This window comes from Carcharhinus amblyrhynchos, chromosome 15 (assembly GCF_965287045.1).
Source record: "Carcharhinus amblyrhynchos chromosome 15, sCarAmb.v2.hapA, whole genome shotgun sequence".
In the NCBI taxonomy this organism is placed as follows: Eukaryota; Metazoa; Chordata; class Chondrichthyes; order Carcharhiniformes; family Carcharhinidae; genus Carcharhinus; species Carcharhinus amblyrhynchos.
Window position 1 is genome coordinate 77469596 of NC_137338.1, and position 26927 is coordinate 77496522.

The 26927-nt window shown below is 49.9% G+C and overlaps 1 protein-coding gene across 2 annotated transcripts in view; it reads left to right on the top strand.

Annotated features, from left to right (window-relative positions):
• LOC145353485 (structural maintenance of chromosomes protein 1A) overlaps window positions 1-26617 on the top strand; it is a 40869-nt gene extending 14252 nt beyond the window's left edge. The window contains exons 11-25 of one of the 2 annotated variants that reach the window (XM_080204285.1): window positions 1057-1236; window positions 2422-2568; window positions 3389-3526; window positions 3847-3963; window positions 5030-5136; window positions 5983-6124; window positions 6356-6501; window positions 8454-8607; window positions 9933-10043; window positions 13498-13654; window positions 15327-15481; window positions 16232-16383; window positions 18961-19030; window positions 19415-19525; window positions 25129-26617. In XM_080204285.1, coding sequence (XP_080060411.1) covers window positions 1057-1236; window positions 2422-2568; window positions 3389-3526; window positions 3847-3963; window positions 5030-5136; window positions 5983-6124; window positions 6356-6501; window positions 8454-8607; window positions 9933-10043; window positions 13498-13654; window positions 15327-15481; window positions 16232-16383; window positions 18961-19030; window positions 19415-19525; window positions 25129-25209 — 1968 coding nt within the window. In that variant the 3' untranslated portion in view covers window positions 25210-26617. The remainder of the gene's footprint in view (window positions 1-1056; window positions 1237-2421; window positions 2569-3388; window positions 3527-3846; window positions 3964-5029; window positions 5137-5982; window positions 6125-6355; window positions 6502-8453; window positions 8608-9932; window positions 10044-13497; window positions 13655-15326; window positions 15482-16231; window positions 16384-18960; window positions 19031-19414; window positions 19526-25128) is intronic. The other variant, XM_080204287.1, reaches the window with a different exon arrangement.
• The last annotated feature ends 310 nt before the right edge of the window (window positions 26618-26927 follow it).

The window sequence follows — 26927 nt, forward strand, 5'->3', positions numbered from 1 at the left end:
TAGTATGTGTAGGGCAGGGGTACGGCTGGCTTTGTCTTCACTGAGAGTCCCAGTTCCAGGCTCAGAACCGCAGGGATAAAGGGAGGGAACGTTAAAAACTAGGAACAGCTGGAGGCTAGTTGGCCCCTCAAGGTGCCAACACCTCTCTCAACGTCTGTCGAGAGTAATTCCAGGCATTATCCAAACAGGAAAACACCCATAGAATTGTTCAGCAAAGGAGGAGACCGTTCTGCCCATTGTGGCTTTCTCAGCCACTCCAAAGCAGGGTCCAATTCATCTCAGTTCCTGTCAGGTTGTATGTCTCATCTGAAAGTTGCAATCGAATCTGCTCCAGGCAGTGTGTTCAAGTGCCAGAAATATTTTGCCTCATCTCTGACCTTTTGCGAGCTATCTCAATACGGTTCCACCAGTTATCAATCCTCCTACCAGGGACTTGTCTCGCCCTCTTAATGCTCCGGTAACCTCTTGTTGTTTTGAGAGCTCCAACCTCTGCTTGCACTTCTGTGCTCTGAGAAGAGTGATTGCGGTTACTCTGACCTTTGCACGACAGCAATCCCTCATTCCTGCTGCCTTTCCAACCAATCTCCTCTGTGACCTCTGAGATCCTGACAGTCTACTTACAGCCACAACAAAGAGACACACTCGCCTTCCTCTTCTTTCGTGCACACTCACCATCCTCTCATACTCAGCACACCCCCTTCTCTTCCTCACACACTCACTGGTATCTCTCTGACTGAACACTCCCTCTTGCATATACACCTGTCTTAGTGTAGGCGAGCCAGTCACTGTATAACACTGGCATACAATACTGGTGGGAATGGGTCTGTCACTGTATAATACCGGAGTACCGTACTGGTGGGGACGGGTCTGTCGCTGTATGACACGGGTACAGTACTGGTGGGGACGGGTCTGTCGCTGTATAACACTGGAATACAGTACTGGTGGGGACGGGTCTGTTGCTATGTAACACTGGGGTACAGTACTGGTGAGGACGGGCCTGTCACTGTATAACGCTGTAATACAGTACTGGTAATTTTGCCTGACGCGTGGTTTCAGGTCAAGCCCACTGACGAGAAGCTCCGGGAGTTAAGGGGAGCCAAGCTGGTGATTGACGTTATCCGCTACGAGCCGCCGCACATCAAGAAGGCGCTGCAGTATGCCTGTGGGAATGCGCTGGTGTGCGACAATGTGGAGGATGCCAGGAGAATCGCCTTTGGAGGGCCACAGAGGCACAAGGTATGTCCAGGGGAAGCACATCCCCAGTAGGAGCGAATTGTAGATTCATGTTAAAGATCATTGCAGGTCCCTTCTCTCACTCCATTTACTCAGCCTCATTCAGTAACCCTCACACAGTGAGACTGCGATTGTGAGCGGGGGTCCTGGCTGACTGCTTTTGTTCCTTTCCGGTTTGCCCACACTCTCGCCACGGTGGGCCCGTAAGAGGGTTGGCTGAGGCTTGGTGGATGCTGAGCTTTTCCTGGTCTAGTTTTTTTTTGGGACAGGACTGCAGCCTCTGGCTGTGGAACAGTCAAGCTGTGACAGAATTGAGCCCAGCCTGAGAGGACGCAGTGGTGACCATTTCTCCTATGCAGACCTCTCCCCCTCCTTGTGGCAGGGATTGCTGAGAATGGGCTCCACTCACAGCTCACAGAGAGAGAGAGATGGGCTGAATTACAAACCTGGTGCTGTTTATCCTGCACACGAGTCTGATGATGTTGCTGATTATCTCTGCGCGCTCCAGCTGGTTTAGGGGCAAAGTCTGACTGCAAGCAAGGGACTGCAAATCCTCTTTGTCGCCACCCCAGCTCTTCCTCTTCAGGAAAGCGTGCCTGTGATCGGCAGGGTGATGTGCTTGCTGCGTATGCCTAATCCCACCCTTGGGAGCACCCCAAACCACTCCAGCTGAGGATGAATTCTCACACACTCATCATCCCGACTTGGAAATATATCGGCCGTTCCTTCACTGTGGCTGGAGTCAAAATCCTGGTGCTCCCTCCCTAATAGTGCTGTGGGTGTACCTATACCACACGGGACTAACAGCGTTCAAGATGGTGGCTCATCCACCACCTTGAGGGCAATTAGCAGTGGACAGTGAATGTTGGGTCTGGCCTCCGAAGAGTAGAGATGGACACGACTGGAGCAGTTGGGGTGCGGGAACGTAGAACATAGAAAAACTACAGCACAAGCAGGCCCTTCGGCCCACAAGTTGTGCCGATCATATCCCTACCTACTAGGCTTACCTATAACCCTCAATCCTATTAAGTCCCATGTACTCCCATGGGAATAATGAGGAGTTTGAATTTCTACTGATTGTGTGCAGAATAAACTTGCTGAAGGTAAAAGATGGGCCACTGTCTTGGCCCTCCATTGTATACTAACCATTTGATATTTTCACCCACCCACCGTGACTCCTCTCCACAGACTGTCGCTTTAGACGGGACCCTGTTTCAGAAATCCGGTGTGATATCGGGAGGAGCTAGCGACCTGAAGGCCAAGGCCCGTCGCTGGGACGAGAAGGCGGTCGAGAAGCTGAAGAGCAAGAAGGAGAAGCTGACCGAGGAGCTGAAGGTGAGGGCAGGGACAGCCGCGTCCTGTAACGATCACTGTTGGCAGGCAGAAATGTGCTTCGCGTAACTGCGCCAGCTTCGGCGTTCAAACAGCAAGTTTGGATGTTTTTTCGTGCAGGATTAAATGCCCTTTATCACGAGGGGGGACACAGCATAAGAGTTGGGAAACCTTACTCCAACTACAGGGCATTGGTGTTTCTGCAGTTGGAGTACTGCGAACAATTTTGGTTTCCTCACCCTTACTGAAGAGATACACTCGCATCAGAGGCCATTCAGAGAAAGTTCACTGGGCCGATTCCTGGGGTGAAGGAGGGGTTTTTGTCTTATGAGGAAAAGGTTGAGCAGGTCAGAGCCTGAACCCATTGGAGTTTAGAAGAATGAGAGGGGATGTTATTGAAACATCTCAGATTCTGATGGGGGGAGGTTTGACAGGGTGGATCCTGAGAGGATGTTCCCCCCTCTCATGGGGTGGAATCTAGAACTGGGGGAGGGGAGCAGTTTCAGAATGAGGGGGTCTCCCATTGAAGACAGAGATGAGGAAGAATTTCTTCTCTCAGAGGGTGATCAGTAAGTGGATTTCCCCCCCCCCCGCCCCCTCCCCTGACAGCAGTGGGGGCTGCAGCTTATTCAGTATATTTAAGATTGAGTTTTGATTGGCAAGGGAGTCAGGAGTTAAAGGGGAGCAGGAGGGGAAGGCAGGAAAGTGGAGTTGAGACAGTGGGATCAGACGTGGTCGTATCGAATGGGGGAGTAGGCTCGAAGGTCTAGCTCCTTATTCTTGTCCGACGCCTCAGTCTGTGTCCATGAATTTCTCTCCACAGGAGCAAATGAAGATTAAACGGAAGGAAGCTGAATTGCGACAGGTGCAGTCGCAGGCTCACGGGCTCCAGATGAGATTGAAGTATTCCCAGAGTGATCTGGACCAGACCAAGACACGGCATCTCTCGCTCAACATGCAGGTCAGTGTTGCTAAGAAGGACTGAACTTTCTTGCGTCTCTGCCATCTATTATGGCTTGTTATCTCTCCCCACTTTTTTCTTTCCTTTCTCCCCACACCAGCCCTCGCAACATTTATTCCACCTTTGCTCCGTTCCTCTCTCTCCCCCTGCCCCCTCTTCACTGCCTGTGGCCAACCCTGCTATCCTTTATTCACTTGGTGTCATGAGCCTGATGATCTATCTGATCACTGTCTTGTATTCTATCTCTCCCTCTCCCCACCTCACTTCCATACTGTGTATTCCCCTGCCTCTGCTCTCACTGTTTTTAATCTGTGCTACAGGAGAAATCCAAGCTGGAGAGCGAGCTGGCCAACTTTGGACCAAAAATTAATGATATCAAACGGACTGTCCAGGCCCGAGACCGTGAGATGAAGGAGCTCAAGGAGAAGATGAACCAGGTGAGCTTCACGACAGTGGCAGAGAAACTATTGGAGAGAATAAATCTCCACTTGGAAAGGCATGGGTTAATTAGGAACAATCAGCGTGGCTTTGTCAGAAGGAGGTCATGCATAACAAATTTCTTAGAATTTTCTGAAAATGTGATTGTGTGTGGATGAGGGAAGTGCAGTTGATGTAGTTTATCTGGATTTTGACAAGGTCCCACATGGGAGAGTGATTGAGAAGGTTAAGACACGTGGAATTGAGAGACACTTGGTGAGATGGATCTGAAACTGGCTAAATAACAAGACACACAGAGTGGTGATAGAAGGCTGTTTGAGTGACCGGAGTTCAGTGCTGGGTCGCCTACTGTTACATACCCAAATGATATAGATGAGAATCTGGAGGGGGAATGATACGTAAGTTTGCAGACAACATCAAGATTGGTAGTGTGCTTAATAGTGAACAAAATTGTCGTAGGTTACAGGAAGAAAAAGATAGGTTGGTCAGTTGGGCAAAGCGTCGCAAGTGGTATTTAACCCTGATAAGTGTGAGGGGATGCACTTTGGATACACTAACAAGACAAGGGAGTATTTAATGAAAGGCAGGACACTGGGAAGCTCAGAGGAACTGATGGATCTTGGAGTAATTATTCACAGATCCCTGAAGGTGGCAGAGCGGGTAAATAGGATCGTTAAGAAGATATATAGGACACTTTTATCAGTTGTGGTATGGAGGATAAGAACAAGGAGGTAATGTTGGAGCTGGACAGAGCATTGATTAGGCCACAGTTGGAGAACTGTGTTCTGGTCACCTCACTATAGGAAGGTTGTGATTGCACTAGACGGGGTGCAGACGAGGTTCACCAGGATGCTGCCTGGGACGGAGCACTGAGTTATATAAATATTGTGGCTACCAGAGTAGGTGAGAGTCTTGTATTCCAACTCCCCAAAGTCCTGTCCACAAGAGCAGGTCAGAGGCTGGGAATTCTGCTCCTGACTGTCCTGAACAGGTGAGTGACGCCCATGTCTCAAGTGAACATGACACTCAGCATCAATTGTGATCGCGCGTCTTGTTGCTTCTCAGGTGGAGGATGAAGTATTTGAGGAGTTCTGTCGTGAAATCGGTGTGAGGAATATCAGAGAGTTTGAGGAGGAAAAGGTGAAAAGGCAGAACGAGATAGCAAAGAAGAGGTAAGTGGATTGGGAGCTTTTCCTCTCTCCGTCCCGCCAAGCCAAATCCCTCCTGGTCTATCTTGCACTTCCCCCTGTGCCAGCCCAGCCCACTCGCCCCCCCACACTTCGGCCGTCCTGCCTCATTGCATCGAAATCCTGGAGGTTGTCAGTGAGTCGTTCTTGGTGAGTCGCTCGCTGGACAGATGGGAAAACATCCTGTGCCAAACCCTCTCCTCTGTTGACTTCGCTGACACTGAGGGGTTGTGTTGCTTTGATTGGACTTTAACCTGAGCTGCCTCGGAAGGCTTCCTGCTACTGGACACACAGACTTCAACACGGTGGCCCAGTGGTTAGCACTGCTGCCTCACAGCGCCAGGGACCTGGGTGCCGTGAGGCTGGGCTGTGAGTGACCCCGTTGCCGTGAGGCTGGGCTGTGAGTGACCCCGTTGCCGTGAGGCTGGGCTGTGAGTGACCCCGTTGCCGTGAGGCTGGGCTGTGAGTGACCCCGTTGCCGTGAGGCTGGGCTGTGAGTGACCCCGTTGCCGTGAGGCTGGGCTGTGAGTGACCCCGTTGCCGTGAGGCTGGGCTGTGAGTGACCCCGTTGCCGTGAGGCTGGGCTGTGAGTGACCCCGTTGCCGTGAGGCTGGGCTGTGAGTGACCCCGTTGCCGTGAGGCTGGGCTGTGAGTGACCCCGTTGCCGTGAGGCTGGGCTGTGAGTGACCCCGTTGCCGTGAGGCTGGGCTGTGAGTGACCCCGTTGCCGTGAGGCTGGGCTGTGAGTGACCCCGTTGCCGTGAGGCTGGGCTGTGAGTGACCCCGTTGCCGTGAGGCTGGGCTGTATTAACTGGAATCCACACTCTGGCAGATTGGAGTTTGAGAATCAGAAGACTCGGCTGGGGATCCAACTAGACTATGAGCGTCAGCAGTTGAAGGAGGACCAGGACAAGGTGCACATGTGGGAACAAACAGTGAAGAAGGATGAAAATGAGATTGAGAAACTTAAAAAGGTACATCAGTGTTCACTTCATGTTGGTGGATGCTATTTGTAAATGAACAAGGAAGTGTTTGATGGGAACAGCGCAGAACCCTGTTCTGTATTCTCCACACCCACCCCCCACTTCTCTCTGTGTGTCCCCCATTCGTGTGTGTGTGTGTGTCCCTGTCCTTCGGGTCAAACCCCCGCCCCGGTCTCTGTCTCCCTTGTGCGCATTCTCACACTCTTACTTCTATATTAACAGGAGGAGCACAGGCACATGAAGATCATTGATGAGACCATGGCTCAGCTACAGGATCTAAAGAATCAGCACCTCACCAAGAAATCTGAAGTCAATGACAAGAACCATGAGATGGACGACATCCGCAAGAAGCTCGGGGGGGCTAACAAGTCAGTACGGAGGATTGTGGGGTAGTGGGTGGGGCGGGTGGCTGGAGCTCAGCTGGTGAAGTGGCAGTGGCCTCGGTCCATTCAGCTCCAGGGCCGTTCTGCTCCCTTTCACTGGCGCCCATTCTGGCATTAAACTGAGATTGTGTCTGAACCCTAACTTAACGCCCTGCTGGGTCCACAGCATGCCCCAGGCTGGTGGGCCGCGAGTTAGCCAAAACCTACTTTAATACCCCATTACCCTCTTTTCCCCCTGGGGTACATACAGATGGAAATTCTATGCAGGACTGCATTCAGTCCTGGACACCTCCACTGCAGGAGATGTGGAGGAACAAATTAAACCGAGACTCAGTGGGGTGAAATTACGAGGAGAGGTGGCAGAATTTTTCGGTATTCTCTGGAGTGTAGAAGGTTAAGGGAGTGATCTTATTAAAGTGTTTTATGACAATGACGGGTCAATGGAGGGACCTTCCTCCCTGGCACAGGGCGAGGGTTGGGGGGACGGGGGCGGGCAGAGAGATAGGCCATTCAGGGCTGATGTCAGGGCAGCACCTACTCACACAAAGGCAATATGAAACTGGAGATTGCTGGATTTGAAGGGGATTGAGAGGTGGGGGACAAATGCAGCGGATTTGAAGTGTCGCTCAGCGGAAACCAAAGAAAGTGGACAAAAACAGAACCTGCTCAGCAGGTCTGACAGCATCTGTGGAGAGAGAATAGAGCCAACGTTTCGAGTCTGGACGACCCTCCGTCAGAGCTGGGAGATTTAATTTTATTTTTGAGTGTCAGAAGTAGGCTTACATTAACACAGTAGTGAAGTTACTTGAAAATCCCCCAGTCCCCCACTCCAGCATCTATTTGCGTACACTGAGGGAGAATTTAGCACGGCCGATCCATTTAACCAGTATGTCTCCTAGAGTGTAGGAAGAATCCGGAACACCCAGAGGAAACCCATGCAGACATGGGGAGAACGTGCAGCCTCCACACAGACCGTGACCCAAGCCGGGAATCAAACCCAGGTCCTTGGTGCTGTGAGGCAGCAGTGCTTACCACTGTACCACAGTGCCATTCCCAGAGGGGCTTCTTCAGGAAAGGCTGTGACGAAATGCCATCCAGACTCGAAACGTTGGCTCTATGCTCACTCCCCACAGGTTCACCCAGTGAACCTTCTCTGAATGGCCTGCAATGTGAGTAGATCACTCCTTCAGTAAGGGTAAGGAGACCAGAACTGTTTGCAGTACTCCAGCTGCAGAATGCAGGTAAATCCCTCCTTAAGTGAAATGTTTGTACTGAAAAAGACTCAAAGCAGATGTTTGGCTTACTGTTCAGTGAGAACCAACTCCCCCTCCCCTCTTCACCTGTGTGCCCTACCTCCAGCTGGTTGGGTGTTGCCGGGGTACTTGGATGAGCAGGATCTAGAGGTCATGAAGAGACCTGACCCTCTACCTGCCAGGAGCTCCAGAACGTGTGAGAACTTGGAGCAGGAGTAGGCCACACGTCTGCCACTCCATGCGCCAGTCAAAATCTCAGAGCAGTTGAGATTTTCCAGCATTTTCTGTTCTTGTTTTAGATTCCAGCATCCCCAATATTTTGCCTTTATTATAGAGAGGAGGAGATTGGGGCTGGGGGTTGGGGTGGCATCAAGGGACAGCCATGGGGATACTGCATCAAGTCTCCATGTATCACTGTGTGAGGGAGGTTGGGGAGAGAACATTACCCCATGTGCAGTGATCTCCCTACAGGACCTTGTGCCAAAAAGAAACACTGGAAGGTGCAGGCTTCCACAAGTCGGCTCAGCTCAGCTGCTTACTTCACTGCAGGGCAGTGGGGTGTGGCTGGACTTTAACTGGGTAATCGTCACCGCCTGTCAGATGGAGTGGGGTGCATGATATTGGTGCAGGAATATACGTTCCGATCACAAACCCTCCCACCTTTTTTGTCCCCCTGACCCTCAGGGAGATGACCCAGCTGCAGAAGGAGGTGACCGCCATTGAGACCAAACTGGAGCAGAAGCGTAGCGACCGACACAACCTGCTGCAGAGCTGCAAGATGCAGGACATCAAACTGCCCCTCCGCCAGGGCAGCATGGATGACATCAGCCAGGAGGAGGTGATGTGCTGTGGCCGGGGGAACCATTCAAATAAAATTACCACATCTCCATATTTAAAAACTTGGGGTGGGGGGGGGTGGTGTTGTGGCGAATGCCACAGACTGACCGCCCTGAGAGAAGAAATTCTTCCTCATCTGTCTTCAATGGGAGACCCCCTTATTCTGAAACCGTACCTCCACAGTTTAGATTTCGCCACTCACCGAACAGGGGTGGGGGGAGGACATCGTCTCAGAATGCATCCTGTCAACCTCTCCTCTCACCACCCCCACCTCAGAATCTGAGATATTTCAATAAGATCCCCTCTCTCTTCTAAACTCCAATGGGTTCAGGCCCCGACCTGCTCAACCTTTTCCTCATAAGACAAAAACCACGCCCCCCCCCCCCCCCCCCCCCCCCCCACTTCACCCCAGGAATAGGCCCCATGAACCTTCTCTGAATGGCCTCCGATGCGAGTAGATCCCTCCTTCAGTAAGGGTAAGGAGACCAGAACTGTTTGCACTACTCCAGCTGCAGAACACAGGTATATCCCTCCTTAAGTGAAATGTTTGTGCTGAAAAAAACTCAAAGCAGATGCCTGGCTTACTGTTCAGTGAGCACCAACACCGCCTCCTCTCTTCATCTGTGTGCCCTACCTCTACCTGGGGTACTTGGATGAGCAGGATCAAGAAGTCATGAAGAGACCTGACCCTCTACCTACCAGGAGCTCCAGAACGTGAGAGATCTTGGAGCAGGAGTAGGCCACACATCTACCACATCCTGTGTGCCAGTCAAAGCTAAAGTGGCCCACTGCACTCGAAGCACAGGTCTGTAACAGGTGAATTTCAGACCTGTGGCAAGAGTGGCTGTCCTCCACAGCATTGGATTGAGTGTGGCATCAAGGCAGCCTGGCAAAATTGACACCACAGATTCACAGAATAGTTAGAGGATGAAAGGAGGCTATTTGATCAGTTGTTTGCACCAGCTCTCCAAATGTACCTAGTGCCCCACACTTCTGATTTCCCTGTGACCCTTGCCCGTTCTCCTTTTTCTGATAATGATCCCAATTCCCTTTGGGAAGCCTTGATTGAACATGTCTCCCGACACACTCAGGCAGTGCCTTCCAGATCTTAACCACTCGCTGTGTGAAAAACTCTCTCCTCGTGTCTCTGTAGTTTCTTTCTCTAGTTGCCTCCAACTTGTGTCCCTCTCTGGTTCCCCATCCTCCCACCAATGGGAGCTGTTTCTCCCTCGCTACTCTGTCCCGGACCCTGATCTCCCCCCACACCGTCTCCCCACTTGTCACTGTTTGGTTGAGTTGGTGATTTGCTGACCTTTTCCCCCTTAGGGCGGTTCACAGACCGAGGAGACAAGCAGCAGTTCCCAGAGGACCTCTAATGTGTGCGCGAAGGAGGCACTGATTGAGATTGACTACAGTGAGCTGTCCGAGGACCTGAAGGTATTATCGATTGCCAGTTGCATCAGTATGAGAGGTCCGCCTGCAATGTTACATCGCAGAAGTAGACCATTAACTAGTCCGATAATTTATGTCCCACGTGAACCTTCTCCTATCTCGGTTTGCATTCGTTTCCCCCAGTGGCTTAGAAACCAAAAGGTGTTCTGCCCCTTAAACAGTCTCTCTTAAAAGCATCCATGCTATTCACCTCAGCTGCTCCCTGTGAGAGAGAATTCCACCCTTTTCCCCACTCTGTGGATTAACATGGTTTCTCCTGAACTCAGCAAGGCTCCTTAGACAGCATCGCCCAAACCCACGGCTGCTACTATCTAGGAGGACAAGAGCAGCGTCTGCGGAGAGAGAAACAGAGTTAACATTTCTGAGTCTGTATGATTCTTCCACAGAGCTGGAAGGAGTAGAAATGCACTGAAATACGTTTTTTGCAGGGGAGGAAGAATGGAAGGTCAGTGGTAGGTCAGAGCTAAGGAGAGATTGACAAAGATATCATGGACTGTGCTAACTTGGCCTCAAAATGGTGGTTAAACGCATTGTGATATTCAGTCTTGTAAAAATATCAAAAGCACAGAAACAGCCCTTTGGCTCATCAAGCCTGTGCCGACACATGACTCTTTTCTAAACTAATGACTTTTGGCCTCTACAGGATCTATATCCCTCTATTCCCTGCTTATTCATGTATCTGCCAAGATACCTCTTAAACATTGCTATTGTATCTGCTTCCACCTACTTTTCTGGCAGTGTGTTCCAGGCACTCAACACCTGTGTTTAAAAAAAAAACTTTCCCCTTGCATTTAAACTTTTCTCCCTTTTACCTTAAGCTTATGCCTGCGACATTTCTGCCCTGAGAAACAGGTTCTGACTATTCGAGGCCACTCAATAGTTAGCACTGCTGCCTCACAGCCCCAGGGACCCAGGTTCAATTCTGGCCTTAAGTGACAGTGTGGAGTCTGCACTTCGCCCTGTGTCTGCATGGGTTTCCTTCGGGTGCTCCGGTTTCCCGTCTCACTCCAAAGATGTGCAGGTTAGGTGGATTGGCCATGCTAAATTGCCCCTTCATGTCAGGGTAAAGAGAACATAAGAAATAGGGCCTTGGTAGGACTGTTGCTGGTGTAGATTTGATGGGCCAAATGGCCTACTGTACTAAGGATTCTTATGATTCTGTGATCCATTCTATCCACGCTCTCATAATTTTGTAAACCTCTATCCGGCTACTGCTCAGCCTCCAATGTTCAAGTGAAAACAAACCAAGTCTGTCTAATCTCTCCTCCTGGTTAATATTGAAATGCAGTACACAATGGACTTGGAACTGGAGGCAGCTAGTTACACAGCTCTCTTGTGGCAGAACTAAGCCAGTGGAAGACCATGTTACCGATGACATTATCCCCATGTGCCCACATCAGCTGAAGGGATCATTCAGATAGGAAGTTGTTTGATATACACACTCTAACACATGACAATGAGGAGTTAATGGTGCCATTAGAGACTAAAGAGTGCCAATAATGGCCAGTGGTACCCTAACACAGTCAAACCACCCCTCTAAATTATTAAAAGATTTTAAGGCATTCTTATTTTCTCTGTCTTCTCTTCCTGGGAATTTTGTTTTTAACTTCTCCCTGTCCTCTCACCTGTTTTTTTTAACCTGTCTCTCTCGTTTCTCCCTGAGTTTTTGCACTAAGCTTTCCCTTTGTCCCAGGGGACCTCAATGTTCAGCTCCAAGTCCTGTTGGTCACACGCACGGGCCCGACCAACGTAAAAAATTTAAACCGTGCACGTGAGGCTCTTTCCCAGCCAGCGCATACATGGGAAGCCCAAGATTCATCAGGTCTAGGAGATGCTGACCACAGAGCTGAGGGTTAGTTTTGGTTTAATTACCCAAATTTTGAATGTTTTTTAGCAGCACACTTTTTGGGGGGATCTTCACTGCACACTGGTTGGGGGCCCAATCAGAGAGCAGAACGTGTTCACAGGAGAGCAAAATCCAGTGCTCGGTGGGAGCAAAACTGAACAACAAGGTTTCTTTTCATTTATTCGTGGCACATGAGCGTCGCTGGCTGGCCAGCATTTATTGCCCATCCCTAGTTGCCCTTAATCAGAGGGCAGTTGAGAGTTAACACATTGCTTGTGGCTCTGGAGTCACATGTAGGCCAGACTAAGTAAGGATGACAGATTTCCTTCCTTAAAGGCCATTAGTGAACCAGATGATTTTTTTTCTGATAATCAACAATGGTTTCATGGTCTTCAGTAGATTCTTTAATTCCAGATTTTTTTTATTCAATTCAAATTTCACAATCTGCCATGACGGGCTTCGAACCTGGGTCCCCAGAACATTAGCTGAGTTTCTGGATTAATAGTCCAGCGATAATACCTCTCGGCCATTGCCTCTGCACGGGAATAGGTGGTCATATGAGGGAGAAGATGGGGAGGTGTTGGCTCAGGCCAAGGGAATCAAGAAATTAAAAGGGTGGGGCTGGTCCAGGTAGAAGTTCACAGTCTAAGGTTGTTGAACTCGGTGTTGAGTCCAGAATGTATCGAATTGGAAGGTGGGGTGCTGCTTCTTCAGCTGCGTTGGGCTTCACCAGAGCAGTGCGACAGGCTAAGGACAGGTGAGGGAGCGAGATGCAGAGTGGAAGTCAAAATGCTGCGGATGCTGGAATCTGAATCAAAAACAGAAAATGCTAGAAAACCTCAGCAGGTCTGACAGCGTCTGTGGAGAGAGAATGGAGCCAACATTTTGAGTCTAGCTCTGGCAAAGGATCATCCCAACGGGAAACGTTGGCTCTGTACTCTTTCCACAGAAGTTGTCAGACCTGCTGAGATTTTCCAGAATTTTTTGAAGATTCTGCTTTGATGGCACAGTGGTTAGCACTGATGCCTCACAGCGCCAGAGACCTGGATTCAATTCCCAGCTCGGGTCACTGTGTGGAGTCTGCACGTTCTCCCTGTGTCTGCATGGATTTCTTCCGGGTGGTCCGGTTTCCCCTCTCAGTCCAAAAAACATACAGGTTTGGTGAATTGGCCATGCTAAATTGACCATTGGTATCAGGGGGACTAGCAGAATAAATTCATGGGGTTGCGAGGATAGGCTATGGGTGGGATAGTGGGAAACTGATGGGTCAAATGGCCTCCTTCTGCATTGCAGGCATTCTATGGTTCTAATTGGGCAAGCTCCCAGAAGGTCAGAGTCACGCTCTTGGATGGAGCTAAGGTGTTCCATAAAGTGGTCACACAGTCTGCATTCCCTCGCCCCAGTGCAGAGGAGACCACATTGGGAGCAGCTCATGTTCCTCAGTGAAACATGAGCTCACTCAGCTGATTGAGGCTCACAGTGGCAATTCCAGGAATGTCTGTCACATTCAGTAAGAGTGGAGGGGAAGGATTTGCCTCAGAAAATTTACCAAGGGGAAGGGTTTGACTCTGCCTGGACATTCTGCCCACACAGGATGCACTATCAGAGGATGAGGTCAAGATTGAGTTGAACGGCCTGCAGCAGAAGGTGACCGAGCACCAGAACATCTTGCAGAGGATTGCTGCACCCAATATGAAGGCCATGGAGAAGCTGGACAGCGTGCGGGATAAATTCCAGGAAACCTCGGAAGGTGAGTGCTCAGTCTGCTCTTGGTGAGTTGTGGACACGCCACCAGGTTCTCCCCAGCGTGGGAGGGTCAGTGCCGAGGGAGCGCCGCACCGTGGGAGGGTCAGTGCCGAGGGAACGCCGCACCGTGGGAGGGTCAGTGCCGAGGGAGCACCAGGCTAAAACACCAGCACCATGCCATTTGGCCCATCTAATCCCTGCTGGTGTTTGTCTCCCCACTTGTTTCTGTCTCTCGTGTTTGACCAGTTCTCTGCGCCCCCACCCCCTTACCCGTTTAGCTTTTGCCTCTTCCCCCCACACCCAAATACACACACTGGGAACATCTCTTATGTTTATTCTTGTCAAAACCTTTCTGTAATCTGAGTGGACTACACCATCAGCATTCTCTTTTCCAAGACACATTAACTCCTTGAGACCACATTCTTTTATGGAATGTGGAGCCTCGCTGCTCCAGCCAGCGTTTGTTGCCCCAACTCTAATTGCACCCTTGTTCGGAGTGTCTGCCTAGCAGCCATTTCTAAGGAAGCAGTTAAGATTTGACACATTGCTGTGTGTGTGGGGAGTCTGGAGTCATGTGTAGGCCAGGCCAGGGTAAGGCCAGCTGATATCCTTCCCCTTGAAGAGGGACATTAGTGAACCAGATGGTACAACCTATGATAGTCTCTCGGCCATTGTTACTGAAACTCACTTCGTAATCCCAGATTTTACTAATTGAATTTAAATTCCACCAGCTGCCTTGGTGGGATTCAAACCCGTGTCCCTCTGGCTGACTCCAGTGTGTGTGTCCAGTGCATTAGCCTGTGGGTTACTGTCCAGTGACATGACCACTTCATCACCACCTACTCCTGAAGTAGCATGTTGGTGATGACCATCAACCCATTCCCAGCTCGTGTTGCCCTGGTTTGGCCTCAATATGAGGGTGAACATTTTGAGGGTGGGGTTGGAAGGTGTTGGGGAGGGTAAGGGGGTTGTGATGGGGTCCAGCGATGAGTCAGCTTTGGATGAACTGAGTTAAAGGGAAAAGCTGGAGTCAACCAGGCGGCTGAGGAGCGGGGGCTGTTTTGGGAAAGAATGTATGGCGGCTAGCGAGATGGAAAAGCTAGATTGGGAGCATGGCTTCCAACCAAACCATAAGCAGTCCCAACAGAGGGATGAGGGGATTCCTAAACAGAGTGAAGGCGATTTCAGGGGCTGGCCTTGGGAGGCAAGAGCGGTAAAGCATTTTCTCTGTGCCTACCCTCTGATAGCTTCACAGACCTCCGTCAGGTCATCCTCTTCTACCTTCTCCCTTCTGAAGTACACTAACCCCTTGAATCGTCAGCGGCAGCAGAGGACTGTATGTAGGAGAAAGGGGCCTTGATTCACTGGAAAGGCAAGTGGAGGGAAAAGTGATTCCCAGAAATACCTGGCAGGTAGGGCAGCATCTGTGGAGTGACACAGGGTTCGTGTTTTGGAATGTGTCATTGGAATCTTTCCAAAATCTATCGATCGGTCAACCCTTCAGCCAGCGACATCTCCAACCGTAAAATCTCAACTCATTCACTATTCTCCTTCAGCAAAGGAATAAATGAAAGATAATGTTTGCCCGATAACGTGGTTAAAGTGATGCCTCTAGTTGCACTCTGTTTTTTGCCGTGTGACAGTTTCTAATCTCCCTCCTCCTCTCTGTCGGACAGAGTTCGAGGCTGCCAGAAAGCGAGCCAAAAAAGCCAAGCAAGCGTTTGAACAGACCAAGAAGGAGCGCTTCGACCGCTTCAATGCCTGCTTCGAAGCTGTGGCCACCAACATCGATGAGATTTACAAGGCGCTCTCACGCAATAGCAGCGCGCAGGTAAGAGCAGAGCAACACTGGGATCTGGAACCAAACATGACTCGTCGTCTTCACAGTCAGCTGGAGCCACTGCCTTTTGATTACCCCAGTGCTACGCCTCACCCCATCCCTACCAACCACTAGGCCAGTCCACCCCTGGATCCCTGTCCTTTTTACTCAACTGGACATGGGTGTCGCTGGCCGGGCCCAGCATTTATCCCTGTCCAGAATTGCCCCTTAAGAAGGTGGTGGGTGAGCCGCCATCTTGAACCCACTGCAGTCCCATGTGGTGTAGGTACACCCACAGTGCTGTTAGGGAGAGACCTCCAGGATTTTGATCTAGCCACAGTGAAGGAATGGCCTATATATATTTTCAAGTCGCGATGGTGTGTGTGTAGGAGTTGGGGCTTGGACGGGTAACTTGCAGGAGGTAGGTGTTCCCCTATGGGATAGAGATGGTGGGTTTGAGAGCCCTGCAATGCATCTTGTAGCTGATACACATTGCTGCCCCTGAGGGGAAGGGAGGGGATTTTCTAGGTCCTCACCACACTCGGTCTCTGGTTCAAAGCCAATTCTGTCAGGGCAGTGCTCCCGCAGGGTTGGGGGGACATGGGGACCCACACTTGATGCCTAATTTCTTCCAAGTGTAATTATGTTTTGTACATACCTTGGATGTTGCAGGCTCCGTATGTGATTCAAATTGTTTGTGTTTGGCTGCATGTGTGTCTGTGTCTGAATGTTCCTCTGTGATTGTACCACTCTCACTCCTAGGCCTTCCTGGGTCCCGAAAATCCAGAAGAACCATACCTGGATGGGATCAACTACAACTGCGTGGCTCCGGGAAAGAGGTTCAGGCCCATGGATAACTTGTCCGGAGGGGAGAAGACAGTGGCAGCCTTGGCCCTGTTGTTTGCTATCCACAGGTGGGCACATAGTTGTTTTTGTACCGACCAGAGTCTCACTGCGGCCGGTGGGCTGGCAAGGAGATACACTTGGCCTCCTTAATCCCCTCGCTTATCAAAAACCCATTAACCCGCGACTTAAAAATATTTAGCGAGGCAGCCTCCACCACCTCAACAGGCAGAGAATTCCAGAGATTCACCACCCTTTGAGTGAGGAAGTTCCTCCTCAACTCCATTCTAAACCGCCCCCCCCGCCCCCCCCTTATCTTGAGGCTGTGCCCCCTAGTCCTACTGTCCTTTCTGAGCGGGAAGAGTCTCTCCACCTCTATCCTATCCATCCCATTCATCATCTTATATGTCTCAATGAGACCTCCCCTCATTCTTCTAAACTCTAACGAGTACAAGCCTAGTTTATTCAGCCTCTCCTCATAGCTCAACCCCCTCAACTCCGGTATCAGCCTAGTAAACCTCCTCTGCACTCCCTCCAAGGCCAAAATATCCTTGCGTAAGTACGGCGACCAAAACTGCACACAGTACTCCAGCTGCGGCCTCACCAATGCCCTATACAGCCGCAGCAAGACCTCCCTACTTTTATATTCAATCCCCCTCGCTATGAAGGCCAGCATCCCATTCGCCTTCCTGACCACCTGCTGCACCTGCAGGCTGGGTTTTTGCGACTCATGCACAAGGACCCCGAGGTCCCTCTGCACTGTTGCCTGCTGCAGTTTTTCGCCACGTAAGAAACAGTCCTTCCTACCAAAGTGGACCACCTCGCACTTGCCAACATTAAATTCCATTTGCCATTTACTGGCCCATTCGCCCAGCCTATCTAGATCCTTCTGCAGACTCTCCACACCCTCCGCGCAATTTGCCGTTCTCCCCCAATCTTGGTGTCATCAGCAAATTTCGACACCATACACTCGGTTCCCTCCTCCAGATCATCTGTATAAATGGTAAATAGCTGAGGCCCCAGCACTGACCCCTGGGGCACTCCACTAGTCACCAACTGCCAATCCGAATAGCACCCATTAACCCCCACTCTCTGCCTCCTATTTGACAACCAATCCTCTATCCACGCTAACACCCTACCCCCAACTCCATGCCCCCTTACCTTCTGCAATAACCTCTTGTGAGGTACCTTGTCAAACGCCTTCTGAAAATCAAGAAAGACCACATCCACCGGCTCTCCTCTATCTACCGCCCTAGACACATCCTCATAGAACTCCAATAAATTTGTCAGACACGACTTCCCCTTAACGAAACCGTGCTGCGTCTGCTCTATCAAGCAATTCCCCTCAAGATGCCTCGCAATTTCCTCCTTGATGACGGATTCTAACATTTTACCTACAACAGACGTTAAACTAACCAGCCTATAATTCCCTGCCTTTTGCCTGGCACCCTTCTTAAACAACAGCATAACATTAGCCGCTTTCCAATCTTCCAGCACTTCCCCAGAAGAATCCAGCGACGTCTGGAAAATAACCACCAAGGCATCCACTACCACCTCCACCATTTCTTTCAGAACCCTCGGATGCATTCCATCCAGTCTTGGGGACTTGTCCACAATCAGTCCCTCCAGTCTGTCGAGCACCGCCTCTCTAGTTACAACAATGTCATTGAGACCCTCCAGTCCTACCACCTTTCCATCGCTAACACCCGGCAAATTATTCACGTCTTCCTCCGTGAACTGAGCCACGACAGATCAGCCATGATCTTATTGAATGGCGGGGCAGGCTCGAAGGGCTAGATGGCCTACTCCTGCTCCTATTTCTTATGTTCTTATGTTCTTTATCCTTAGCTGTTGTTTTGGCACAGCCCCCTCCCGCCTTACTCTGGTGGACTCAAACCTGGCTCAAATTGATGGGAAAGAAATATTGTTCCTAAGCTCCAGAGTAACATAACCTCCAACAGTCTAACGTTCTTGTGCACGTATGTGGCTCAATCAGTGAACGGGACAAGGCCATTCAGTCCCTCTCTTGAGCCTGTTACACAGGAACAGGAGGAGGCCATTCAGCCCCTCTTGAGCCTGTTACACAGGAACAGGAGGAGGCCATTCAGCCCCTCTTGAGCCTGTTACACAGGAACAGGAGGAGGCCCATTCAGTGTCTCTCTCTCTCTCTCTCTCATTCGCAAGCCTGCTACACAGGAGGAGGCCATTCAGCCCCTCTTTCGAGCCTGGTACACAAATACAGTAGGAGGCCATTCAGCCCCTCTCCCTCAAACCTGTTACACAGGAACAGGAGGAATCTTATTCAGCCCCTCTCTCGAGCCTGTTATACAGGGTCAGGAGGGGACCATTCAGCCCTTCTCTTGAGCTCATTACACAGGGATAGGAGGAGAGCCGTTCAGCCCCTCTCTCGAGTCTGTTACATAGGAACAGGAGAAGGCCACCCAGCCCCTTGAGGTAAAGGTTGACAAATCTCTCGCTGTTTCTGAATGTGTCCTTCCTACCCAATTAATCATCTGCACATACCCTGTTGAAAATACTCATTGCTGGTCTCTGTTGGGCTGGCCATCTCAATGTTATGTGTGAAGGGCCTGAGGATACAATGTTAACCAAGTATTAACCATCATCTTATCCTCTCACTCTCCCTCCAGCTATAAACCAGCCCCATTCTTTGTTTTGGACGAGATTGATGCCGCTCTGGACAATACAAACATTGGCAAGGTGGGTTCCTGGATTCAGAATTACAGTACAGCTCTGTGATTAGCATATAAAGGTGTAGGAGTAATCCCCGCACACTGCCCCTCACTCACTCAATTTCCCCCCCACACCCTGTCACTCTCTCTTGTGTGTGTGTGTGTGTTGGGGGGAGTGCAGGGGGTTGTCAGTGGAACTGGCTGCTGTGATGGTTTCTCCTCCTCGGCTCAGTATTGGACTCTACACAGCAGCAATCTGCTGTGGTGCCCATCAGTGTTGTGCAGGTGGACTGATGTGGGGAGTGCGGGATGTGGAGTCGCCCTCACTCCCTGGGCCGAGTTGGAACTCTTGGTGTGGAGGGGCCTGGATTTTGGGAGGAATGTTTTTCGCTGACTCTGGCTCTGTTGTCAGGTTGCAAACTACATCAAGGAACAGTCCATGTCGAACTTCCAGGCCGTGGTTATCTCCCTCAAAGAGGAATTCTACACCAAGGCTGATGCTCTCATCGGAGTCTACCCCGAGGTACGTGCTAGCGCGAAGCCTTACTCCACCTCCTATATGAATATAACCCAGGGCACTCAGCATGGACTGTCATTCATTGCACCTGGAGCAGAGTTTCCTCTCTTGTCCCTAACATACGGCACTGCTCTGCAGGCAAAGGGAAATTGTGCAACTCGCTTGCGCCTCTCTTTGAATCATCCAGGAACACAGGCAGCCTGTAGTTTTGTTATTTTTCTTAATCATTCGTGGGACATGGGCATTGTTGGCTGGCCAGCATTTATTGCCCATCCCTAGTTGCCCTCGGAGGGCAGTTGAGAGTCAACCACATTGATGTAGGTCTGGAATCACATGTCGGCCAGATCGGGCAAGGACGGCAGATTTCCATCCCTAAAGGACATAAGTGAACCAGATGAGTTTTTCTGACAATCGAGAATGGTTTCATGGTCATCAGTAGATTCTTAATTCCAGATATTTTTTATTGAATTCAAGTTCCATCATCTGCCGTGGCGGGATTCGAACCTGAGTCCCCAGAACAATAGCAGAATTTCTGGATTAATACTCTGGGGATAATACCACTAGGCCATCGCTTCCCCAAATTATTTCTGACAGCACCTCCACCAATCGGAATCAACCTGCTGGCCTGTTTTTTTTCCCCCTTCCAGTTGGTGGTATTGTGGTTGTTAGAAATTTAGTGTTCTTGTTTGTCCTGATGAATGCAGGAGCAAAAACTTCAGCAACCCCTCACTCTCCGATTCTCCACGGCTCCTACAGTTTCTGTTTCTCTTTACCCAGTATTCATCCTGTTTTCGTTTGGAAATTGTCATTCCATTACTCTTTCTGGCAAGTGAGTTATAGACTGTCAGATATTTTTTCTTTAATTAAATTCTGTCATGTTGCAGCTGTACAAAACTCTGGTGCGGCCGCACTTGGAGTATTGCGTACAGTTCTGGTTGCCTCATTATAGGAAGGATGTGGAGGCATTGGAAAGGGTGCAGAGGAGATTTACCAGGATGTTGCCTGGTATGGTGGGAAGGTCTTATGAGGAAAGGCTGAGGGACTTGAGGCTGTTTTTGATAGAGAGGAGGAGGTTAAGAGGTGACTTAATTGAGGCATAAAAGATGATCAGAGGATTAGATAGGGTGGACAGTGAGAGCCTTTTATCGGATGGAGATGGCTAGCATGAGGGGGCATAGCTTTAAATTGAGGAGTGATAGATATAGGACAGATGTCAGAGGTAGGCTCTTTACTCAGAGAGTAGTAAGGGTGTGGAATGCCCTGCCTGCAACTGTAGTGGACTCGCCAACATTAAGGGCATTTAAATGGTCACTGGATAAACATATGGATGATATTGGAATAATGTAGGTTAGATGGGCTTTAGATTGGTTTCACAGGTTGGCGCATCATCGAGGGCCTGACTGAGCTATGATGTTCTATGTTCTATTTAACTCTCCAGTACTTGTACCTCAGATTGTGTCTCTCTGGTTTCTGACCCTCTTGCCTGTGGGAAACATGTTTCTCCTTTGCTTACTCTTGTGGACTTTTCCATGATTATGAAGGATTCAATCTGAAATCTACTCTCCCCACATCAGCCTTTCCTGCTCTTCAAGGTGGGCAGTCCTAGCTTCTGCAGCCTCGCCGCATGACCTAACATCCCTTCCTCATCCCCAGAGCAGTCCTTGTAAATCTCTTCTGTGCGCATCCTCCACAAGGCCCTGACGTCCCTCCCTGCACTGCGGTGCCCGGAAGCGGGATGCGGTAACCCCACTGGGGCCAACTCGGTGTTTTGCTAAAGGGTTTAGTGTGACCTTTTTGATTTTGCGCTCAAAGAACAAAGAAAATTACAGCACAGGAACAGGCCTTTCGGCCCTCCAAGCCTGCACCGACAATGCTGCCCAACTTAACTAAAACCCCCTACCCTTCCAGGGACCATATCCCTCTATTCCTATTCTATTCATTATTTGTCAAGACACCCCTTAAAAGTCACTACCGTATCCGCTTCCACTACCTCCCCAACAACAAGTTCCAGGCACCCGCTACTCTGTATAAAAGATCTGCCTCGTACATCTCCTTTAAACCTTGCCACTCACACCTTAAACCTGTGCTGTCTAGTAATTGACTCTTCCACCATGGGAAAAAGCTGCTGACTATCCACTCTGTCCATGCCTCTCATAATCTTATAGACTTCTATCAGATCTCTCCTCAACCTCTGTCGTTTCAGTGAGAAGAAACCAAATTTCTCCAACCTTTCCTCATAGCTAATGCCCTCCATATCAGGCAACATTTTGGTAAATCTTATCTGTATCCTCTCCAAAGACTCCACATCCTTCTGGTAGTGTGGCGACCAGCATTGAACACTATATTCCAAATGCAGCCTAACTAAGGTTCTTTAAAGCTGCAACATGACTTGCCAATTTTTATACTGATCGGTCAGGGCATTGAGGGCAAGCATACCGTATGCCTTCATGACTACCTTCTCCACCTGCATCGACACTTTGTGACCTGTGTACTTGTACACCCAGATCCCTTTGCCTATCAATGCCCTTAAGGGTTTTGCCATTTACTGTATATTTCCTATCTGTATTAGACCTTCCAAAATGCATTACCTCTCATTTGTCCAGATTATACTCTATCTGCCATCTCTCCGCCCAAGTTCCAACTGATCTATATCCTGCTGTATCCTCTGATAGTCCTCATCGCTGTCCGCAAATCCACCAACCTTTGTGTCGTCTGCAAACTTACTAATTAAACCAGTTACATTTTCCTCCAAATCTACAGCAAAAATCCTAGCACTGATTCCTGAGGAACACCACTCGTCATAGCCCTCCATTCAGAAATACACCCTTCCACTGCTACCTTCTGTCTTTGACCGAGCCAGTTTTGTATCCACCTTGCCAGCTCAACCCTGATCCCATGCGACTTCACCTTCTGCACCAGTCTGCCATGAGGGACCTTGTCAAAGGCTTACTGAAGCCTGTGTAGACAACATCCACTGCCCCACCCTCATCAATCATCTTTGTAACTTCCTCGAAAAACTCGATCAAGCTCGTGAGACACGACCTCCCCTTCACAAAACCATGTAGCCTCTCACTAATACGTCCACTTATTTCCAAGTGGGAATAAATCCTGTCTCAAAGAATCCTCTCCAATAATTTCCCTACCATTGATGTAAGGCTCACCGGCCTGAATTTACTTGGATTATTCCTGCCACCCTTCTTAAACAAAGGACAACATTGGCTATTCTCCAGTCCTCTGGGACCTCCCCTGTAGCCAGTGAGGATACAAAGATTTCTCTCAAGGTCCTAGTAATTTCCTCCCTTGCCTCTCTCAGCATTCTGGGGTATATTCCATCAGGCCCTGGGGACTTGTCTATCTTAATGTTTCTCAAGAACCCCAATACCACCACCTTTTTGATCTCAACATTACTCAAACTACGTACACATCCTTTCCCAGACTCATCATCCACCGAGTCCTTTTCTGGTGAATGCTGACGCAAAGTACTGATTTAATAACTGTCCATTTCCTCTGGCTCCACACGTAAGTTCCCTCCCTTGTCGTTGAGTGGGCCAACCCTCTCCCTGGCTACCCTCTTGCTCTTTATATATGTCTAAAAAGCCTTGGAATTTTCCTTGCTAGCCAATCCTTTCTCGTGACCCCTTTTACCCTTCCTTACTCCTTGCTTAAGATTCTTTCCACTTTCCTTGTATTCCACACTTGCTTTGTGTGTTCCCAGGTCCCTAGCTTTGACAAATGCTTCCTTTATCGCTTTGACAAATGCTTCCTTTATCACTTTGACTAGGCTCACAATATCTCTCAATATCCAAGGTTCCCAAAACTTGTCACACTTATCCTTCATCCTTACAGGAATGTGCTGGTCCTGAATCCCTATTAACTTACACTTGAAAGCCTCCCACGTACCAGATGTTGATTTGCCCTCAAACGTCTGCCTCCATCCACATTCTTCAGTTTTTGACTAATATTGTTGTAATTAGCCTTCCCCCAATTTAGCACCTTAACTTGAGGACTACACTTATCTTTATCCATCAGTACCTCAACGCTTACTGAGTTGGGCTCTTTGTTCCCAAACTACTCCCCTACTGAAACATTGACCATCTGGTTGGGCTCATTTCCCAGTACTAGGTTCAGTACAGTCTCTTCCCTAGTTGGACTACCTACATGCTATATCAAGAAACCTCTGGATGCTGCTTACAAACTCTGCCTCATCCATGCCCCTAGCACTAAGTGAGTCCCAGTCAATGTAGGTGAAGTTAAAATCTCCCACCACAACAACCCTATTACTTTTACACTGTGTTAAAATCTGCCTACATATCTGTTTCTCATATCTCCTGCTGGCAGTTGGGTGGCATATAGTAAACCCCCAACATTGTGACTACACCTTTCCTATCCTGAGCTTTACCCATATTGCCTCGCTGTATGAGTCCTCCGAGACGTCCTCCTGGAGGACAGCTGTGATATTCTCCTTAACCAGTAGTGCGACTCACCCACCCCTTTTACATCCCCCTCTATCCCGCCTGAAACCTCTGTATCCTGGAATGTTAAGCTGCCAATCCTATCCTTCCTTTAACCAAGTCTCTAATAGCATCGTAGTTCCTAGTACTAATCCAAGCTCTAAGTTCATCTGCCTTACCTGTTACACTTCTCGCATTGAAACAAATGCACTTCAGTCCATCAAACCCTCTTTGATTAGCAACCCCACCCTGCCTGCTGTTTCTCTGAGCCTTACTTGCCCTCTCTCTGATTCCCCTTCAGCTACTTCACCTTTGCTTTGGTTCCCACCCCCCTGCCAAACTAGTTTAAATCCTCTTGTGTGACGCTAGTAAACCTCCCAGCCAAAATATTTATGCCCTTCCAGTTTAGATGCAACCTGTCCTTCTTGTACACGTCTCACCTGCCCTAGAAGAGACCCCAATGGTCTAGATATCTGAAACCCTCCCTCCTACACCAGCCGTTTAGCCACATGTTGAGCTGCACTATCTTCCTATTCCTAGCCTCATTAGCAGGTGGCACATGGACTAAATCCTGAGATTACAACCTTAGAGTCCTGCTTTTTAACTTTCTACCTAACTCTCTAAACTGCTGCTGCAGGACCTCATCAGTCTTCCTACCCTATGTCGTTAGTACCAATATGTGCCATGACCTCTGGCTGTTCACCCTCTCCCTTCAAAATGCTTTCTGCCCGTTCAGAGACATCCTGGACCCTGGCACCAGGGAGGCAACGTACTACCCTGGAGTCTTTCACACCCACAGAAGCATCTATCTGCACCCCTAACTATAGAGTCTCCTATAACTTTGTCACCCCCTGCTTAACAACAGAGCCAGCCATTGTTTTGGCTGCTGCTGCTGCTCCTACATGTCTATGTGTTTCCTTCGCGACCCTCCTGCCCAGAGGAAATTACTTCACTCCAAGGGGGTGAGGGCACATTAGCCGCTTATGGGCAGGAGAGGGGAGGGGATTTTTGACCCCGCCACCACCATCTCCATTTGAAACCCCTTCCCGTTGCTTTAAATGGTGCTGTTGGAGGCAATCATGCGGTAACGTGTCTGTGAGTGTTGAGTGAGAAGCGCTGCCTCCTCTTGCTAACGTTTTCTTTTTTTCTCTTTTCTAGCAAGGGGACTGTGTCATCAGCAAGGTGCTGACTTTCGACCTGACCGGGTTCCCAGAGGCCGGCCCATCGCCTAACGAGTAGACGGGGTGGCGAGATGCGTGGTCGGAGCGCCTGCCTGTGAGAGTGTGTGCGCGTTTGTGTGTTGACTGACTGAGCTTCCATCCCCGCGGTGTTGAGGCAGGGGACGGAGCCTTTCTCCTGCTTTCTACCTTCTCTCGCCATTATTTGATCCCCGTCGCAGGCAGCTGTGTGTCTGGGAGAGCTGGGCTGGGTAGGGGATGTCCGGGGTTGGACACCCCCCACCCCTGCGCTCCTCTGCTTTAAACCTATAGCTCCCCTGTCCGCAGGGTTTGTGATGGCCTGTGAGTCCGAGGCCACCTGAGTGCACAAATCAGTCAACCGCTCCCATCCGGATTAGCCACTCCGTCGAAAGCTGGGGCGGGGTTCCTCTGAGCGTCGCTCACTGATTTTCCCCTCCCCTCCCCTCCCCTGCAGCCATCTGGCTTGCTTCACAGTTCAGATTGGATTTCTGAGCAGCCTGCATTTCCCATTGCAGACATTCAACATGGAATTCTGCTCCTGTGCAAGTGTGGAATCCTGCAGGGGGTTGGGGAGGGGCCCCATTCTCCCCACCTCCTCAGTGTCATTTTTATTTTATCAGTAGAGACTAGGATGGGGAAGTTTAGGGGGAGGGGTTGTGGTGTTCATTTTGAGCAGCAGAGAACCCTCTGTATGTCCTCCAGAGCATCCTCAAGCGAGGAGAAGGAGATGGCGGGTCACTGACCGGCTTGTGAAGGGCGCAATCCCAGACACGGACGCGGGAGTTGGGAAGCGTCTGGGATTGTCTCTGAGGATTCCAATTGTGTCTGGGATTGTCTCTGAGCACCCGATATCTCTGAGGATTCAAAAGTGCTTGTGCCCGTCACGTCAGAGCAGCGTTCGCCTTGAGGTCGAGTGAGCGCCACTCTGTCGGTGGGTGTTGTCACAGGACTGGGTGGGGGTTCAGCTTTCTTCAGTATAGCTCCTATTCTGCATCCAGCACCTTGTGCTGCCCCTTGCAGGAGGGTCAGTGCCGCCTGCACCTCACCCTTATGCCTGAGGGTTCATGGTGCCCTCTCCCATCATGGACAGGGAGGGTAGATCTGGGAACGGTGCTCTAGAGCTGCTTTGCTGCCAGTTAGATGCACCATCATTGACTAAAACCTCACCAAAAGCTTCACCATTAATATCAATGATAGGGGGTGGGGGGGAGGGGTGGTTTTAAATGATAGAGTCCTTTAGAATATTTGATATGTAGCTTGATGTATGATCATGGTCTGAGAATCATTCGCCCTGCCCTTCAGCGTGGCTGTGTGTGTAACTTTTTTTAAATGTTGAGCCAATGTAATAGCAGAAAGCAATTCATCACTTTTAGCGAGAATCATGTATGACTTTGTTCCCAATCATTGAATATATCTCCCCAAATAAAAACAAAACCTTTTATTGATTTAACTGGTTGTGTTTGGGTGTGTGTGCTGGGTACAGAGTGCCATGTTCAGGGCTGGGTCATCCTGAGCTTGCTGTTGTCTCTCTGCAGGGTGGAGAGGTGGGAAAGGGGTTGTGTGGGATGGAGTGGGGTGCTGTTTGATGTCGTGCCCTCCTCGTCCTCCTCTGCATCTGGCCCTGGACTGCCAAAGGCCCAGTCCTCTCCATCACACTGAGTTACTTGGACTCAGTGCTGCTTCTCTCTCCTCCACTCACCCTCCAGCCAGCGGGAGTCCAGGACTACCCTCGGTTCCCCCCATCCTGGTTCACCGCAG